This window comes from Phragmites australis, chromosome 14, assembly GCF_958298935.1.
Source record: "Phragmites australis chromosome 14, lpPhrAust1.1, whole genome shotgun sequence".
Classification (NCBI taxonomy): Eukaryota; Viridiplantae; Streptophyta; class Magnoliopsida; order Poales; family Poaceae; genus Phragmites; species Phragmites australis.
In genome coordinates, this window is record NC_084934.1 from 7,325,300 (window position 1) to 7,345,514 (window position 20,215).

The 20,215-nt window shown below is 47.6% G+C and overlaps 1 protein-coding gene and 1 pseudogene across 1 annotated transcript; one reads left to right on the forward strand and one right to left on the reverse strand.

Moving 5' to 3' along the window:
• LOC133890024 (UDP-glycosyltransferase 91C1-like) lies at positions 1-1,688 on the reverse strand. The gene is made up of 2 exons (XM_062330456.1): positions 1,189-1,688; positions 1-1,117 (listed from the first exon to the last, which is right to left on the reverse strand). Exons 1-2 carry the CDS (start codon positions 1,627-1,629, stop codon positions 116-118), a joined length of 1,443 nt encoding a protein of 480 aa, XP_062186440.1. The 5' UTR covers positions 1,630-1,688; the 3' UTR covers positions 1-115.
• Positions 1,689-8,364: 6,676 nt separating this feature from the next.
• LOC133890208 (UDP-glycosyltransferase 91C1-like) lies at positions 8,365-19,583 on the forward strand (annotated as a pseudogene).
• The last annotated feature ends 632 nt before the right edge of the window (positions 19,584-20,215 follow it).

Below are 20,215 nucleotides of genomic sequence, written 5' to 3' on the forward strand. Positions count from 1 at the left end.
ATAATCGGAGGAAGTACTAATTTTTATTGTACATGTGACATGCAGTTCAACATTGGCCAAATTAGATTGCCATATTATTCGGACATGTGAACATTGATCACTGAACAGTCTTGAATCATTTGTAGCGCTGCAAATACTCCACGAGCTCATCAACGTACTGCTCCTGCCTTACCTCGTCCCCAAGCACCTTCTGCAGCTCCCTGGCGTTGCGCTCGAACGCCTCGCTCTCCTCCCCCTCCGCCATCACTCGCCGCACCGCCGCCGCGACGTCGTCCCGACGGAACGACCCATCATCGTCGTTCCTCGGCACCTCGACGCCGACACGCCGAGCCGTCATCTCTCGTGCGATGAGGCCCTGGTCGGTGATGAACGGCAGCATTACCAGCGGGTGCCCGAACCGGAAGAGGCTCTCCACGGTGGAGCCCCAGCCGCAGTGAGTCAGGAATGCTCCCACCGCGCCGTGTGCGAGCACGCGCACCTGCGGCACCCACCTGGCGCGCACCACACCGCGTCCCGTGACGCGGGCCTCGAACCCGTCCGGGAGTACCGCACCGACGTGACCGACGGGCTGCCGCAGCGCCCAGAGGAAGCGCACGCCGGAGAGATCTAGCCCATGCGCGAGCTCCCGCACGTGGTCCGCCGTCACCGGCGCCTCGCTCCCGAGCGCCACGTATATGACTGACCTCCTGGGCTGCTCGTCCAGCCATTGCATGATACCCAAGAAGGACTGGTCCGTGGTCAGGACGCTATCGTTGTCGATGTCGTTGGGCAGGAGGAGCCCGGCGGGGACGACCGGCTTGCCGAACAGCTCCGTCAGGAGCGGGAACAGCCGCGGCTCGGCCTCAGGGCAGCTGCGGTGGATGATGAGACGGCAGCGGGGGCGCTGCAGCTGCCAGAAGCGGTCCACGTCGGATACGCCGGAGGCGTTTGGCCGGAATATGGCGGCGATGGCGTCGGCCTCGTGGCGGCGGTACGAGATGGTGGAGGGGAAGGGGATCCACGAAGGCTGGGCCATGAATTCCTCCGTCGTTCTGCGGGGGTGCGCCTCGTTCTCGTGCTTCGGGCCGACGTAGGCCAAGATGGCCGCCGGGAAGATAAGCAACACGGCGCATTCGATCTTGCAGGAGAAGGAAATTAACAAGAGAATTAACTTTTTCATTAGCATGCCGCTAATTAACTTTTAATTACCTTATGCTCCTCGGCGATCGGCCAGATCCAGTTCTGCGCGAAGTCGAGTACGATCCAGTCGGGTTTCCTCAAGAACCCAGCGGTGTCAGAACTGCTGCCGGCGCATGCCTCCGCGACGAGGCCCGCGAACGGCGCGGCGAGGCCGTCAAACGCCTTTTTGAGGAGCTCGACCTTCTCCAGCGGGACGTCGGCAGTGCACTCGGCGCCCTCAGGGAGCCCGTTGACCTCCGGCAGCTCCAGCATGACAACGCGGATGCGAGCGGACAGCTCCGGCGGGATGGTGGCCAGCCTGGCGGCGTTCCTCGGCGTGGACACGAACGTGACGTCGTGGCCGCGCTGCGCCAACCGCTTGGAGAGGTCGAGGAAGGGGATCATGTGGCCGAACGCCAGCCACGGGAACACCACGACGTGGAGAGAAGATTCTTGCTTGGTTTCTGCCATGGATGGTTCTTGGATAGATGGTAATGATATGGCGGTAGGGCACCACCTTGATGATATACACGTAATAAGATCATATTCAACGGATTCTTTTCGTAATTAAGAATTTTTTTAAAAAAAGAATTTTTGTTTTCTTTAATGTTCTTACGATTTTCTTTCACAAAGAGATTTCTAAATTTATTTTTTTCAAAACGAAATTATCTTATTTCTTTTTAAAAATTACTTCGAAAGAAAGCTGTTGAAGATGAAAAAAAAATTAATAGAAACAAAAATGAGAAAAAAATTTATAAAAAACAAAATAAAAAGAAAATAGTTGAGGACGGTATAAGGGAGCTAACCGAATATCTATTCAGATTTAGTAACGATGTAGAATAATAGGAAATGTGGCCCACGCATGTTCTTATATTAATCAGGCTTCAATCAGGTATTGAACTCGGTCCAATACCTGCAGCATCTATCTTGAGTCAAAGAAGAATGGCAAGAAATACGTCTTTCTGGCATGGATAACATGCAAGTCTTGGCTGGTCTTTGAACACATGTGGTTGGTATGCACTGCACGCTCGTGAAAACAGTGCAGCAGGAATGCTTGTAGCAATAATATCCAAAAATAGTAATTTAAAACACTCTCACAAGCGGAATACTCCTCCGTCTCAAAATAGATGACGTTTTATAATTAAGTAAATATTAAAGTGAAAAATAAAATAATTATATTATCTTTTTTAATACTATTAATTGTATGAGAAATACGATTTGTATTGGAAAGTAAGTTACTTAATGGAGGGGTAAGACAGAAAAACTTAAACTAAAGTTATTTCAAAATCTTATAATATCATATATTTTGAACATTATACAAAATGATAAAACATCATCTATTTTGAGACAGAAAGAGTAATGCAAGTGAAAATAAAAGAGTATAGTGGGCAATTCACTATAAATCTTCTTATTCATGGATCTAGAGCTAACCTACTAAGCTAAACACTCATATTGATAGTTTCAGCTCCATTAGTGGATCTAAGGATTTGTGGAGTAGATATAAGGGCTGTTTGATACAACTTTAAATCTGTGATCTATACTATATCTAGAGTTTGTATAATAAAATAAAGTGATTTAAATATTTATTTTTTATCTATAATAAAAATAAAATAACTTAATCAAATACCTCAATCCATCCCAGATTTTAGATCTAAATTTCTTGAAATTAAATATGACCGGCTTAAAAAATTCAGTGTGAGCCGGAGCTGTGCCAGGCCCTACGTAGCATCCCTACGTGCCACGCGCTTGCGGCTGCGATTTTTGCATGTGAGCTTGAAGAGTTATGATGTGACGACGCGTGCTTTTTCTTGTTCCCTCAAAGTGCGCCCGGCATGCATTCAGGAATTGGAATCCGAGGGAGATCATGCATGTGACCTTCACTGCTCCAGTGCCTCCAGGATCTTTGGTGCCCCGCACATTCGAACGCAGCGTGTGCCTGGCCTTGGACCGATTTTTTTTCTTTTCTCTTTAAGAGGATGGATCGATTTAGTATTTGCTCAGTATAATTTTAAGTTTGAACGGACTGGGCCATGTTTCGGGAACAGGTTAATGTTATTGTGACTGACATACATGAGGCCTATATATATATATATGTATCTATCTATCTATCTATATCTATATGAATTAAAATTTATAAAAAATCTCATGTTAATTAAAAAATATATGATTGTCCATCTAATGTGGACCCATGTTATAACCAGAACACAATTGTCCGTCTACTATGAGACCAAGTTATAATTAGTTCACAACCCGTGTGTGAGTCATGATGTCTCTGTTTCGATACTGCATGCAACGGGCCCACACGGTTAACATGAAAAGGCAAGCTCCTGATCTACGCCTAGCATGCATACAGGCAGAGAACAGACTATTGTGCACTGGACTTTGGTAGCTTTAGCCCGAGCAAAATCAAATTTGGGCCGGTTGACATTTGGCCTAGGTAAACTTAATCAGGCTGTTGAAATTTTCTAGCTTAGCCATTAGGTATGTAAATGCAGGTGGCTCCTCTTGTTGATATACTCCCTCCAGTCCAATATAAATAATGTTTTAATCTTCATCCAAAAAACCAAGGTGATATGATGACATAAATATTGTGACCATGCTACCCCTATTATCTTTGCTGAGTGCACATGACTAGTACAACATTCAAAGAGTTGCATTGTTCCTGCACACGCCCATGCATCTTGCTTGATGCAAGCCATGCATCCATGCTGGTGTAGGAGTGTACTCATGCATGACATTAATTACTACATCATGCTTTATTGCTTCCTGAGCATGCACATTGTTGAGGGTTAATCCTTGTCGAGTACACAGGGTGTGCTAGATGTTGGGTATGTGATCAATATTTTCAGTGGTTCTTTATGTGTGTACGAAATAAGTTTAAGAATAACAGGGTTTATTCAAGTACAGGCCTCTCGTAGAATAATAGCTCTATCTCATGTATATTTTTTTACGAGTTAGATGAATTTATTCAGAGTGTCCTACTTTACAAGCCTGATCCTTCCCCATTTATATACTAGGAGGTGAGATATGCATACAAGCAGACTGTGTCAAATATGGTGGCTACCCTATACCCGATAAAAAATAGCTACTCCTAGGTTATCATTACAGGGAGTGGGCATGCCCGGCCCGCTCGGCCATCCTGCACGCCCTGCCCATCCGCCGAACACAGTCACGCCTGCCTGTAAGCCCGTCACACTCTCATGCTAGGCCGCCTGTGAGGAACAGTGACGTCCTAAAAGGGAGGGTGAATTAGCATACTTAGAAACTATTCAGCTCTAAAAACTTCACAAGATAAACCTATATCAAATTCTTTCTAAATGTGCTCTAGATTTATCTAGTGTGTCTACTCTACCGCTTAAGAAGATTGCAACCTACTCTAGCAAGCTTGAATGCCATCCCTTGGAGCTCCATAAAAGATATGCTCCCGATCGGCACGACTCTTCCGGTCATGGCTCTTGAGCTATCAAGTCACTAAGATAAGGTTTCAAGTATGATGAGCCACCAAGCCACCAAGGCAAGATCCCACCACTAACCTCTCTTCTGGTCACTTGCCGTCGTGATCACTTTGGAGCTTGAGACACCAAGGCAAGGGTCTCCACGTCCCCGTTCACGTGTCTTACCGCCGCTCCACACCAAGTTAGAGGGACAATAAGCTTGAGCCACCAAGGTCCAAGATGTCAGCGAGTCAGCAAGACTCCAAGGCACTGATGTACCACTCGGTACAAGTTAGGATCACTTCTTGATCCCTTCTTCAAGCTGCAGCACCTAGCTACAACTCACTTTAGGCCTATAAGCACTAAACACTCTCTAATCTTGTGCTTAATCGCTTTAGATAATCACTTTAAGCACTTTGGTAGCTTGGATGTCTTCTCAAGTGTATATGACCTTCCTCTATACTCCAGCAGTATACCACACATCAAATGACTGAGTGGAGGAGTATTTATAGCCTCAAACCCGCCAACTAGCCATTTTTGGAACGGCTCAAAAAAGTTGTTAACATCGGATGATCCAGTGAGAATAGTAGTACTAACACTAGATTATCCGGTGAGTACAAACTCAGAAACTAACCGTTGGAACTCCACTCACTGCCTCTGTGAACGTCGGACATTCTAATGTGCCTTTAAATCCATCACCGGACCTTCCGGTGAGTTATCTTGAGCCAGACCGCACCACTTCTTCTCTGCAAGAAATACTCCGGTGTATTGATCTTCAGGGTTATTCTTCATTCTTTAACACTTGCAGTCGCCTCTGTAAGAAATGCTCTAGTGCTATACTCCGGTGTGCACAAATGAAGCATTGGACCTTTCGGTGGGTTGATCTTCAGTCTTTACACTTGCATTCTTCTCTACAAGAAATACTCCGGTGTTATCCTATGCTAATCACTGGACTATACAGTGAGGTCCTCAACCTTCTCCCCTTCGTCAAAAATGCTCTGGTGAGTTTAACACATATAGTACCAGACTATCCAGTGAGGCTATCAGTCTCTATGCACAATACTCTAGTGAGTGCAAACTCCTCTACACTGAACCTTCCGATGAGGCCAATTCTCCTGGGATTTCTCTAATTCAATCAAATTTTGTCCTGGCTGCGGTAGTTTCTTGATGTATTGCATTCATGAGATCTACTAACATATATTCTTAACAAATATGTTAATCCCAATGATTATATTGTCATTAATCACCAAAATCACAATCATGACCTAATAGGGTCATTCTCGCTACACCGTCCTATAACACTAAATACTACGGGACGGGTCACTCCGTCTCTGCGATGGCCCATTAATTCATCCATCGAAAGGGTGCTTGGGAAGGAAAACAAATGAGCAGATGACATTAAATGCAATTACACTGGTTAGGTGAGTACCTGCCTTGCGACCAGCAAAGGCTGGCCATGGGGTTTCGATCTGCGATGAGGGGACTAGTGGCGCGAGCCCCGCCTAGTCGTGTGATGGGGCCATGCTATTAAATATATCAACTGTTGGCTGGCATCTGCCCATGGGGCCCTCCTAACAGGGGGTCCCCTAATTCATTACACCGATAATAGCTCCAAGGCTCCATCGCGGATGGGGTGGACTGAGTGGTTCGCTGTACGTATCCATGGTTGTTGGGCACCATTTGGTTGTGGTCAGGCCGAGTTGAATCACTTGGGCCCCAGTGACCATAAGACCATCTAGGGAGTGGTCACCAATGCGACCCGCTTTTTTAGTCGACTTAGGAAACCGCATCCTGAGGGGAGGTTTAAACGTTCGGCGAGATAGAAATCATGGGAGAGAGAAAAATGTGACTAGGAGAGGATCGTGAGAGAGAAACATTAATTGTAGTCGGACCCGAGGGAATTTTGGTTCCTTACTCGTGGCCTTTCAAATTTTGAATCGGTTGGACTCCACGATAGTTGGGATATCGCGTTGGCCCTATAAATAGGAAAACCAAGGGTACCCCATGAGTCATTTTTCCACCTCCTATAGCCTCCAAGCCTTTGCGCTCATAGCCCATCATTTCCATCAACGTTGTTGCTCCCACAGTAACCTTTGTTGCCTTTCGATGGCGCCACGCTCCGACAAGGAGCTAGATTTTCCCAAGTCCAAGTGCAATGCAGCAAGGCTGAAGCAGATGTGTGACACCAGTCTACTCCCTTGCCAACTGTCTTCTAGGTACCGCTTTGGGGAGAGCGTGCCTGCTCCCCGCCAAGGGGAGGTCATCATGTTTTTTCCTTTTTCCTGGTCGGCCTCATGCCGACCTTCTCTGAGTTCTTCAGCACCATCATCACCTTCTACCACATCCATCACCTCCATTATCATGCTGAGCATCTTTGCTCACATGTGCGAGAACTTCATCAGGGTCGAGTCGTGTCTCGATCTCTTCCAATTTTTCTACACAGCCTAGTCAGTAACCAAATCGGCCACTGAGAGCTGCGGGTTCTGTCTCCGTAACGACATCATGGATTCCTACATCTAGATGGGCCTCAAATCATCGTGGTCATGCTTTAGGGAGGTTTGGTTCTACCTATCGGCAGACAACTCCTTAGACAACCTGAGCGTGCCGAGCGCACCAACGTTGGTCAACAAAAACTGGGGGAGCGCTCCAACGATGACTCTAGAGCTGTTGAGCATCGCCAATCGGGTCAAGCAGCCAGGAGAAGTCGGGCTGACGGGATCAGACGTCGTCTGTGATTTCATCAAGCGCCAGTTGTGCCCCTTGTGAAGGATGGCACATTTGATATTCCTGTACACTGGGAGCGACGATGACACCCGTGAGAGCTTCATGGGTAATATCGCAGCCGTTTCCTTGGTGTTTTTTTTATGTTAGGAGTACTACCTCTTACATACTCCATATATCCAGATCTCACCGATGAGGCCATCAATTCGCAGGTCTAAATCCTAATGTCAGCTGCCTCGAGAAAAGATGGCCCTTCACGTGGTGCCCCTCCGCTATGTGACCTTCCTTTGTCAGAGAGGGCCCAGCTCAGATTGGTAAGTTTGGCCTATCCCAACAATCATCACCTTAAATCCTTATCCTGGGAAAAGGGATTTATGACTTGGACCACTACAGGGTCTTCCTGAGGTCGATGTCCTGCATTTGATAGTAGATGAGATCATGGAGATCGTTTAGGAATCAATCATGTCCCTCAAACGTCCACCCCATCTTTCAGTACCACCCCGGTCGGCTGCCAATCTGGTCTTGGTACAGAACAACCCAATCGTGGTGACAACAAGACTGCTCGAAGCCAGCCAGCAACCACGGGTGGAGCAGGGTCGATCAATAGAGGTTTGACCAGACTCACACTGAGGTAGCTGGGGGTGACCAGATGGCTCACAGTCAATCGCAAACCCTGGTAGGAGTCCTTGTAAGCGATGCTGGCCCTCAGGCGAGTGCCCCGCCCCTCCCTGAGCTAGCCAGGGATGATCAGATCGTTGCTGGTCAAACTTCCACTCCAAACGCGCCCAAGGGACATCGATCACCAGCGGTCGTGACCTCCCCGCCCGGTCAACCCAGCGGCTTCATGAGGATGAGACTTGTGCTCACCCCTCCACCCAGACGATAAGTTTTCTGGTTAGGCTTATGCCTCGAGTTATCTTTTCTTTCTTGACTCTGTTATCTGTTGCTGCTGCAGGTCCTCAACCCCACCACTGCCCCAGTCGTAACTCCCCTAGTGCCTCGGCAAGATGCTCTAGCCCCCCAGTCACCAGTAGCTCCGGCACTAGGAGCAATGGCATGCACATTTACAAAGCTGATCGTGGAGCCCATTTTGTCCTCTTACCTACTCTCCCTATCCGTCAGCCTCCCCATCTCCATCCGAAAGCTGATCGATGAGAAGGAGGTGGCAAACAACAAGCGCACCGAATTAGAGAGGATGGTCGAAGAAAAGGAGACGAGGCTCTCACTTCAGCGAGAAAATGCCCAGCATTGGCAGGAGAAGGTCGCGCTCACTACTGAATGCTCCAAGCTCAAGGAAGAGGAGGGAAGGACCCACGACATTCTTGAGGAAGCCTTTAAGGAAATTCAGATAACCTTGAGGAGTGCCAGGCTGGACACCGCCAACCTGAAGGAAGACAAGACTGCTGAGAGTTGGGCCCACACCATCCATGTCTTGATAAAGAAATTTGCCCAACTCCTAAGAATCCTGGCGATGAGGACATCGGGGAACATGATGAAGGTGGCAAAAGCCGCGATGGCGTACGTTCTCAAGTGCAATCACTATCGCGACCCTGATTTCAACCTTGAGACCGTCCGGGAGGGTGTTGTGGCTGCCGGTCCCATAACTGTGGAGAAGTTAGAGGTGGAGTGCCAAGGGGCGGTGGATTATGTAGAGTCTCTCTTCTAGGTGAAGACCATTGAAGAAGCTGTTGAAGAAGAGTAAACCTCAAACTATAACTTAGGCATGCATTATGCATGAATGAGGCTCTTAATTTGTTTGATGAGCTTGTGTCATTGCTATGGTCGTAGATTCCCAGCATTGACCTCCATCTTGTTCGCTCTGAGCCCCTGACCACATTGGTTGATAATACCAATGACCAACATAGTCTGGAAGCGGTGGCCGAGTGCGAGCTTAGGTTTACGGTCGAGAGAGAGAGATCCTAGAAAGTGATATTTGAAGTGTGTTGGCCCTACCATTACGAAGGCACGTGTAGTCCTATGCTAGCCAAGTGAGACTTGACCAGTTAACTCCTGCGTGGTTTGCAATCCGTTTCCATAACCAGCTTGTCGGGAGGAGCTATTAGCGGTGAAGAGAGACTTGGAGTGAGTGATGGGGGAGGATGATAAGTGGCGGGTGTGTTTCTATGACCTCCTCAGTCAGGCGTTCCCCCCTTGCACTCACTACTTCGAGCCACTGACATTCATATCCGCCCCACTCCTGGAAGGACTATAACTGGTCATGTCAACTGGTTCTTGGCGGCCTCCAAGGAGGCGGGTACGCTCGAGCAGAGGTTGTGTGGGAACATTGGCAACCACTTATTTGCAACCACAATCCATGGCGCCTACCTTGCTTTACTTGTGTCAGCGAGCACTTTCCTGACCTAGACCTTGTTCTGACAATCTCTAAAGGTTTCTTCAGCCTGGAAGACCACAGAGGAGCTTCACAACCTTACGAGGTCAGTTCTTTCTGCGGCTCAGTATCCGCTTTGCTCTATTTGGTTTGACCCACTGAGGGCAACTTCGAATCCTAGAGACACTGAATAAAATCATTAGAAACACCCCCCGGGTAGTACCTGAGTGGTTATTTTGTAATACAGGGACCTACTTTTGTGTAAACTTTCCCTGTGTTCTTGTGGCCAGTAGGTTCTGGGTGCTTGTTACATTTAAGGGGGATCAAGGCTTTTCGTACCACTCACTAGTTAGGTTCGTGGTGCCAAGGACAACCCTTGGCATGACAAGCTCTCGGTGATGACTAGTGCTTGACCTGAGTTAGGACTTGTAGCTTCATGGTTGCTATCCCCTAGCCACCCATGTCATTGAAACTATGCGACTCGAAAATTGAATCCCCACTCAAATGGTCTGGTACTCACCATATGGGCAAACAAGCAAAGTAACTAGCAGCACGGAAAAAATAGAAAAATGGGAAAAAGGACTATAGATTCTAGATTGCTCTAGCCCCCAATCATTTGGTCGGTAGAAAATCTACTGACCAGGCGGTCAGGCCTTTGAATAAAAAAACTTACCAGCCAGTGGGAGACTGTTCCTGCAAAACAAAGAATCTAGATTTTGATTGGGAAAGACTTACAAGCCATGTTTCACGCTCATCTGGAAGATCCTGCAAAATAGAGAAATAGGATCATCTTTGAGTAACCCTACAAATAGAACTTATGCAACTGGGTTATGTTCCAGGAGTTGTGAAATTCAATATCATCCTCCATGGCTAACTTGACCGCAATAGATCGGGTAACATCATCCACCTTGTAGGGCCCCTCCCACTTGGGGGAGAGCTTATTCCGGCTTGCCTTATTTTGGATTTGTCTAAGGACGAGGTTGCCTACGACCAATGTCTTCTTCCTCAGCTTGCGATTGTGATAGCGTCTGACACTTTGTTGATATCAGGCTACTCGAATTAGAGCACGATCACGGAACTCTTCGATCAAGTTTATCCCATCTTCTCATCATACCATCTGGTTGTTGTTCGAGTAGTTGGTCACTCAAGGAGACTAAATGGCGATTTAGGAGGGGAGCATTGCTTCTGCATCAAAGACCAGAAAAAAAAGGAGTGTTGACCGTAGCCCTGCTAGGGGTTGTTCAAACCAGAGTACTGTGGGGAGCTCATCCACCCAGCGTCTTGAATAGCTCTTAAGCCGATGGAAGACCCGGGTTTTGATCCCTTGTAGTATCATCCTATTTGCCCTTTCAACATGTCCATTGCTTTGGGGGTGAGCCACCGACGCAAAGCAAACATTTGTCCTGTTCTCTTCGCAGTAGCCTCGGAAAGAACTACTGGCGAACTAAGTCCCATTATCTGTAATTATGCGGTTTGGACTGCCAAACCGAACTACCAGCCCCCATATGAACTTGATTGTCACTGCGGTGGTGATCTTCCTGATAAGCTCGGCTTTGACCCACTTAGTGAATTTGTCGACTGCCACGAACAGAAATTTAAAACCGTCTGGGGCTTTAGGAAATGGTCTCACGATATCGAGCCCCTAGACAGCGAAAGGATAAGAGAGTGGTATAGTTTGCAGTGCTTGGGCTAGTAGGTTGGTATGTCAGCCATTGTACGAACATGAATCGTACCATTTCACCAGCTCGCAAGTATACTAGAGGGTAGTGGGCCAATAAAATCCTTGCTGGAATGCTTTTCTGACTAGAGTGCAGTATGAAGCGTGGCTACCATATATGCCTCCATGGATATTAGAGAGCAATATGGCCCCCTATTCCTGAGTGATGCATTTCAGTAAAAGACCATTGCATCCCTTGCGGTAAAAGGCACCCCTCTACCAGGGAGTATTTGCGGGTTTGCCACGTGACCTTTTCTACTAATGCACCATCATTAGGGACTGCTTGATTTTATAGGTAGTCCAAGATTTGATCCATCCAGATCATATCCGAATCAAGCAGGGTGACCACATGATGGCCACCCAAGGTCGACAACACCAAAGGAGGTGTTTCTTCAAAAGGTGTTGCCTCTGCTGCTCCATTTCCATGTGGAGCATCCCCTTTATCTTGGTCCGAGACCATAGTGGATGATCATGTGAGTCTATCTTCAAAGTCTCCTACCAGGATAGGTTTGAGAGAAGAAGCTAGACAGGCCAGCTCATCGGCTAGGGAGTTATCCTTGCGAGGGACATGCTTGACTTCAAAACCGATAAAGCGTCGCTTTAGCCTTCTCGCATCAGTGAGGTATGCCGTCATTATCAGATTAGAGCACTAAAACTCCATTTGCACTTGGTTTATGACCAGTAACGAGTCCCCTATCGCTAGCAGGCACTTTATCCTAAGTGCGAAGGCTGCTCGCATTCCGGACAAGAGGCCCTTGTACTTTGCAATATTATTAGTGCCTGGAAAATATAATTGAACTACGTACTTGAGGATGTCATCGGTCGGTGAAGTCAGGACCACTCTAGCCCCTGCTCCCTTCAGCGTGAATGATCCATTGAAGTGCATGGTCTAGTGCTCGTAAACCTCTGATTGTTGTTCCTGCTCGAGCTCAATGGACGACCACTCGGCCACAAAATCGATCAGTGCCTGGGACTTGATAACCTTTTAGGGGACGAACTGAATATCAAACTCCCTAAGCTCTACTGCCCACTTTGCTATTCTTGCTATGGCATCCCTGTTATAGACAATTTCCCTAATGGGGAGTGATTGGATTACCTTGACTTTATGGGCTTGGAAGTAATGTCTAAGTTTGTGAGAGGCCATCAGTATTGCATATAGCAGCTTTTGAGCCTATGGGTACTGAGCCTTCTCGTCGTGTAGGACCTCACTAATGTAGTACATTGGTCACTAAAGACTTTCTTGTTTAACAACCAGGACCGCGCTCACGACCCTGTGGGATACCTACAACATAGAGCTAGAGCTCCTCGTCTTATCAAGTAGTGGTCAGTATAGGAGGCGATGAGATGTACCTTTTTAGATCTTGGAAAGCGTCCTCCGGCTCTGGCATCCACTGGAAGTGGTCATTTTTCTTTATAAGTTTGAAGAACGGCAATCCTTTTTTTCTCCCTGTCTCGAGATGAACCTGCTCAAAGATGCCACACATCCTATTAGTTTCTGGAGTTCTTTTAACCTGGTCGGGGATCTCATCTGATCGATGGCCCTGATCTTGTTAGGGTTTGCTTCTATTCCTTGGCTAGATACGAGGAAGCCAAGCAACTTCTCTGATGATACTCTGAACGTGCATTTCTCTGGGTTCAGCTTCATGCGTAATTTCGAAGGTTGTCGAACATTTCTTGGAAGTTTGCGACCAGGCCGTCCTTGGGCCTACTCTTCACAACCACATCATTAACATATGCCTCAACGTTTCTACCGAGCTATGGTCGAAGAATAAGCTAAATACATCACTGGTAAGTGGCACCAACACTCTTCAAACCAAAAGACATTTTTACATAACAAAAGACTTGGAAGGGTGTTACAAAAGTAGTATTCTCTTCATCTTCCCTACACATGATAATCTGATGGTACCCCGAGTTGGCATCTATGAAGCGTAACAGATTGCTACCAACTATTGAGTCAATGAGCTGGTCAATCTGGGGGGAGAGGGAAAATATCTTTTGGGCATGCTTTGTTCAGGTCGGTGAAGTCAACGCACATCCTCCACTTACGATTAGGTTTACGGACCATGACTGGTTAGCCAGCCACTCTGGATACTACACCTTCTGGATGAAGCCTACTTCCTGGAGCATATCAATCTCCTCACGAAGTTCTTCCTTTTGGTTCGCCGCAAATTGACATGCCTTTTGCTTTACTAGTCATGTATCTGGCCGCACTGACAATTTGTGCTTGATCATGTCCCTAGGGAATCTGGGCATAATCAGATGAACTCGAAGAAAAGACATCCATGTTTGCTCAGAGGAAAGTGATAAGTGCGAGTTTCTATTTGGGGTCCTGGAAGGGTCGAAGTCATTTAGGCAAACTGCCATGAACCGATCGTCTGGATCGGCGATGATGTGAATCTTCACTGGGCGACCACTGGGCCTGGCGTTCTCATGCTGCGACCCCGGAGTCAACTTGACCATGTCGAGGCTCCTCATATCACAGTGCAGGACTGTCTTTGTGCTGCCAAAAATGGTGATGGCCACCATTGGCCCAGGGATCTTGATTGCCTCGTATGCATAGTGAGCCACAACCATGAAATTGGGCCATCACTAGACACCCTAGGATTGCGTTGTAAGCAGTCTTGAAGTTCGCCACATTGAACATGACCTTTTTGGTCCTGAAGTTACTCGGTGAGCCGAAGGTGACAGGCGGTTCAATTTGCCCCAACGGTTTAGCCGAGAAGCCAGAGGTAATTTCGAAAAAGGGATGAGATGGTTTCAACATACTTTTTAGAATCTACATGGCATCTAGCTGTCGGCGAAGAGGAGGTTGATGGAACTCTCTCCATCTATTAGTACGTGGCCCAGTCGGATGTTCTAAATCGTGGGTTCAACCATGATGAGATAGCGACCATGGCATTTGACACACGCGGAGTGGTCTGCCTAACCGAAGGTGAAGGGTACCTCTGACCACTTCAGACGTGGGCTTGGGCCCATTGTGGTCGCCCACACCTCATGGACCATCAACTTGTATTCCCTATTAAAGGAATATGTTGCCACACCTCCAAAGATAAGGTGAACCATATGATTGGCCTATTGGAAACCTAGCGCTGACTGGTTGGGACTGGCCCCATCTTCACCATTGTCATCGCGCATGGGTTTATGTTCACCAACCTGCCATAATGTTGAGGAGTCCTATCTTGCGTTTGCCCTTTTTGTCCTTTCGGATGACCCCTTTGAAAGAGGCGGGCTGGTCGGAGGTCGGCTACAGCTTTGGACCGCTTTGGTGCTCTCAGGCCTCAACGTCCTGTGAGCACTTGTCCATGAGCACGAAGAGCTCGGTGGTATTCTGTACTTCCTTGGTGGCTAGCTCTTTAACCATTAACCATCTTCTGGTCTCTGACCCCCCCTCCAGAATGCTTTGACCATGGACTCACCCGTGATCCTTGGAATGGTATTCCAGTGTTCAGTAAATTGTCGGATGTAGTCTCGCAGCGACTCACCCTGCCACTGCCTAACCTAGTACAAGTCATCCTCCACCCATGATTAGGCGTAGGTCCACTGGAAGTTGGCAACAAACTAGTCACATAAGTCCTCCTAGGAATGAATCAACCCGCGGGGGAGGTTCATAAGCCAGGACCATACTGAACCAGCCAAGGCAGTCGAGAAATAGTTGGCCATGAGTTTCTCGTGGCCTCCCGTAGCCTGCACCACGGTTGTGTAGATTTGCATGAACTCCTCAGGGTTGGTCGAGCCATTGTATTTTTTGGCTAGGACAAACTGGAACTTGCCCAGCTAGTGCACCTTTCGCAGCTGGGTGAACAAGGCGTTACACCCCGTCCCATAATGGGGAGTCGCTCGCTGATGGGTAGCAATGTGTGCTCAGGGAGAGAGACGATGGTCTTGTGGCCTTGGTGATTGGGTGGAGGAGTCCGAAATCTCACTACCAGCGAGAGGTGAGTCATAGGGCTGCTTGCTCTTCTTATGCTCCCACCGAGTACGATCTTCTTGCTCCCGACCGGCCCTTTGGCCCTGCATCATGCCGCGGAGGTCACGTTGGCGAAGAGAGTTGCGCAGGTCAATGGGTTCGCTGTCCTGACACGGTGGGGGCCTCTAGGTACTTCCTATCCCTAGGGAGCACAAGATTTTTCCTGCCACGTGGCTTGATGAGATTCTTGGTGACCACGACCTTTACTAGCCTTGCGATGGACTTGGTGTTTGCCACCATGGTTTGGTGTTGGGCGATCTCTACTAAGAGGTTGCGTTCGTGTAGCCACGGTGCTACTGGTGAACCCTCTAACACTGCCACCGATAGGTGGCTGAGGAGCATTAGCACGGTGTGCAGATTTTGCACTGGCGTCATAATCTCATAGTCGAGCTGCTGACGGTGGAGCGGTGACATATCACAAAGAGGGGAGCCCCCGCGCTCGTGAGGTGAGATAGCTTAGATGACGACACCATCAAGGACTGCGCTCTATTCACGACCCCTCTGGGTAGCACTGTAGTGGAGGGGGCAATATCGGAGCACCTCCCTATTCGGTACCAAGCTGGTTTCCCTTTGTCCACAAGGCCTAGGGCTCACCGACGGTGACTAGGACATGAGAGCCTCCACTGCCCCCTGTTGCATGGTCTGCCATGCAAATTTCACGTTGAGTCTTGGAGCCTTCAGACTCCGATTCGGTGTCTCAAACTTGTAGGACACCAGGCTTATCTAGGTGTTCATGACGAACACCTCGTAGCGATCGGAGTCCAGGAAACGGAACTCAGCGGTTATCGTGGATTCAGCCATGGGTAGCCTAATCCAGTTATCAACACTTATCAAAATATGAAAATACACCCCCTACCTAGTGCGCCAACTATCAAGGGTTAATCCCTGACAAGTACTTGGGGTATGCAGGACGTTGGGTGCGTGATCAATATTTCCAGTGGTTGTTGGTGTGTATGTGTACGAAAGGAACTCAGGAACATCAGGGTTTATCCAGGTTTAGGCTGTCGTGGGATAATAGCCCTATGTCCTGTATATTTTCTTATGAGTTAGATGAACTTATACAGAGTATCTTGCTTTACAAGCCCTGTCCTTCCCCCTTTATATACTAGGAGGTGAGGTGTACATATAGAAAGACCGTGCCAAATACGGTGACTGCCCTATATCTGACGAAAAATAGCTACTCCTTAATCATTATTATAGGGAGTGGGCACGCCCAACCTGCCCCAGCCATCCTGCACGCTTTGTCCCATCCGCTGGATGTTGTCATGCCTGCACGCAAGCCTATCATGCTCGCTTGCCAGGTCGTCCTGTAACATTAAATGTTACGGGACAGATCACTCTGTCTCTACGTCGGCCCACGACTTCCTTCGTCGAAAGGGTGCCTAGGGAAGGAAAACGCGTGAGTGGATGACATTAAGTACGATTAGACTGGTTAGGTGAGTATCTATCCTGCGTTTCTATCTGTGATCAGAGGACTAGTTGTACGAGCCCTGCCTAGTAGGGGTGAAAATGGATGGTAGGAAATCCAAATTATCCGATTCCGTATCCGTTAAAATATGAATATGGATATCCGTATCCGTATTCGTTTCTGAAATGGATACTAAAATGGATATATCTGAATTCGTTGTCGAGATTCGGATTCAAATGTGGATATCCGAATTCGAGATATATCCGATTCGTATCCGTATCCGCCAACCAGGGAACCAAATTTTGGTAAAATTTTAGAAATTTCAGATATGAATGAAATTCCAACCCAATCAAATTGGAACAAATTTCAGTCAAATTTCATCAAATTTCAGTTAAATTTGATCAAAAATTTAAATTTCCAACATGAATTTTGAACAAAATTTCTAAAGTTCCGGCCCAATCAAATTAGAACAAATTTCAGTCGAATTTTATCAAATTTCAGTCAAATTTTTTCAAAAATTTAAATTTCCGACTTGAATTTCGAAGATCGAGTAGATATCCGAATGCGGATTCGTATTCAAACTATCCAATTCGTATTTGTATTTGAGGATATCCGGATCCGTATTCGCATCCGGATTAAAATATGGTAAATCGTACTATCCGAATTTGATTCTATGCGTATTCGATCCGTTTCCATCCCTACTGCCTAGTCATGCGGTGAGACCACGGTCTTAAAAATATCAACTATCAACTGACATCTATTTGTGTAGGCCCTCTAAATAGGGGACCCTTATTCTTTATAATAACACACCTGCATTCAAAACTCAAGCAGGGAATTAACTAATGCAGGGTAGTAGTGGCAAACTAGGTTAAAACTTCTCAAACGTCACTTATTTTCGGTCATTATTCCAAGTGCTAAGCATAATTTAAATTGTCAGTATCCTGATATAGTTGTCAGTATCCGGTGTAGAACCAGTGGTCCCTCAGTGGAACTTAGATATGACAAAAGTTCATCAATTGCTCGTCGACTAAAATTTCTTTGAATTTCATATAATTTCACGATCAGCGTGCGTTTCGACACATCTCATTAGTCACAGGAAGCTTAATTATACATCTGGACAAAGATCTGGCCTAAAATTTAACTTAAATACAACAAAAAAATTCAATCGACTGTAATACAGCTAAGTTAAGAAAACTATTTATTTGCTGGAAACAGGGCTTTTGGAAGAAAAGAGACTATATGGTTGTTTGCCAGAACTTCAGCTTTAAAGTTTTTAAAAGTTTGATATCTCAGTTTTAAAAATTCGTGTATCTAGGGTCAGATAACACTAGAGATGTTTGTTTGAGCTATATTATTTTCATTTTAAATGGTAAATATAGGCTTAAATTACTTTATTTTAACGTGCCAACTCTAGATCTCAGGTGGAGCTCGGTGGAGTCTGCCAAACAGGGCCTATAATACATGAGTGTGATGTGTGTTTTTTCTGATATTTAGACCAGAAAATATGGGTTCTTAAACATTTTATTAACTAAAATTAGTGAGATATATGTAAATTTGTTTATTGGATAGGGAGATTGTGGTCACATAAAGTAGTTAGGATTTATTTCAAATTTGAAAAAAAAATTCTCAAATTTTTTTAGCGATCCCCGTATTTCAAAAGGCCATCAAAGATCGTTTCTTAAATTTTCTTGTCTGCCGCAGTACCGCCAGATCCCATGCGCCATCTTCCTCATCTGATGACGGCCATCTTGACCTTCGCCGGCCCGAAGCACGAGAACCAGTCGCTTCCCTGCAGAACGACGGAGGATTTCATGGTCCCGCCGCCGTGGATCCACTTCCCTTCCACCATCAAGTGCCGCCGCCAGGAGGCCGAGGCCATCGCCGCCATATTCCTGCCGAACGCCTCCGGCGTGTCCGACGTGGACCACTTCTGGCAGATGCAGCGCCCATGCTGCCGCCTCCGTCCTCCGCAGCTGCCCCGAGGCCGAGCCGCGGCTGTTCCCGCTCCTAAAAGAGCTCTTCGCCAAGCTTATCGTCCCCTCCGGCCTCCTTCTACCCGACGACGACGACGACACACCGGGCGGTGACCAGTCCTTCTTGGCCACGATACAATGGCTGGACGAGCAGCTCAGGAGGTCCGTCATCTTCGTTGTGCTCGGGAGCGAGGCGCCGGTGACGGCGGACCACGTGCGGGAGCTCGCTCGGGCTGGAGCTCTCCGACGTGCGCTTCCTCTGGGCGCTCCGGCGTCCCGTCGGCCACGCCGGCTCGCTGCTTCCGGACGGTTTGGAGGCCCGCGTCGCGGGGCGCGGGGTGGTGAGTGGTGCCCGCCGGGTGGGTGCCGGCGTGCCGCAGGTGCGCGTGCTGGCGCACGGCGAGGTGGGCGCGTTCCTGATGCACTGCGGCTGGGGCTCCACCTTGTAGAGCCTCCTCCGGTTTGGGCAGTGATGCTGCCGTTCGTCGCCAACCAGGGCCTCATCGCGCGGGTGATGGCGGCGCGCGGGGTCGATGTCGAGGTGAGGAGGAACGATGACGACGGGTCGTTCGCCGGGGCCGACGACGTCGCGGCGGCGGTGCGGCTAGTGATGGTGGAGGAGGGCGAGGCGCTCGCGTGCAACGCCAGGGAGCTGCAGGAGGTTCTTGGGGGACAGGGTAAAGCAGGAGCTGTACGTTGACGAGCTTGTGTTGTGGATTGTTTGCAGCGCCACAAATGAGGTCGTTCAGTGTTGCAAACCTACAATTCTTGCATCTTCAAGGCTTGGTTATGTATTTTCTCTGCTATAATGCAGCTTGGTTGTTTCAGGTCCTCAAGGCCTCCTGTAATGTTTCCCTGAATAATGGTTCTTATTAGAGGGCAGTGCTCTTGCCTTTCATTAAACAACGTCGGGGATGTTGATGTTGATGAAGTAGACGACGATGAAGATGGAGTGCCGACAACGATGGCAATGTAGATGGCAACTGAGCATGTCATGCCGATAACCCATTGTATTACGTTCTCGGTATTTGAATCTTCTCCCTTCAATGACAAACACAGCCCAGATAGTATATCACAAGAAGAGACAAGTTTACAGGGAGACTCTTCTTTATTATTTCTCGTAAATCTTTACAATGAGTTCTCCTTATATATACAATGAGGGAATAAACTCGGGGTAAGTTTGTTACGAGCCTACAACTGACCAGGTACTAAGGAGAGGAACATATGAGCTACACCTGCTGGCTTCACATGGACTTTTTGGTGGACTCTGCCTCCCCTCTTAGGGCAGCTTTAGTGTATAGTTTTATCAAATGTGCTATGTATGACACATCAACTATTGCTAACAAAGTACAACACAGTCCAATGTATAAATCCCTAGCACCATTCTAAGGTGAGCCCCTCTTGCAATTAAAGAATTCATCCCAGCTAATTTTTCCCTTCACTCGGAGGAGCGAAGATTGCCATGGCTGTTTTCTTTTTCCCCAAACTCTGAGATCCAAATGGCTCTC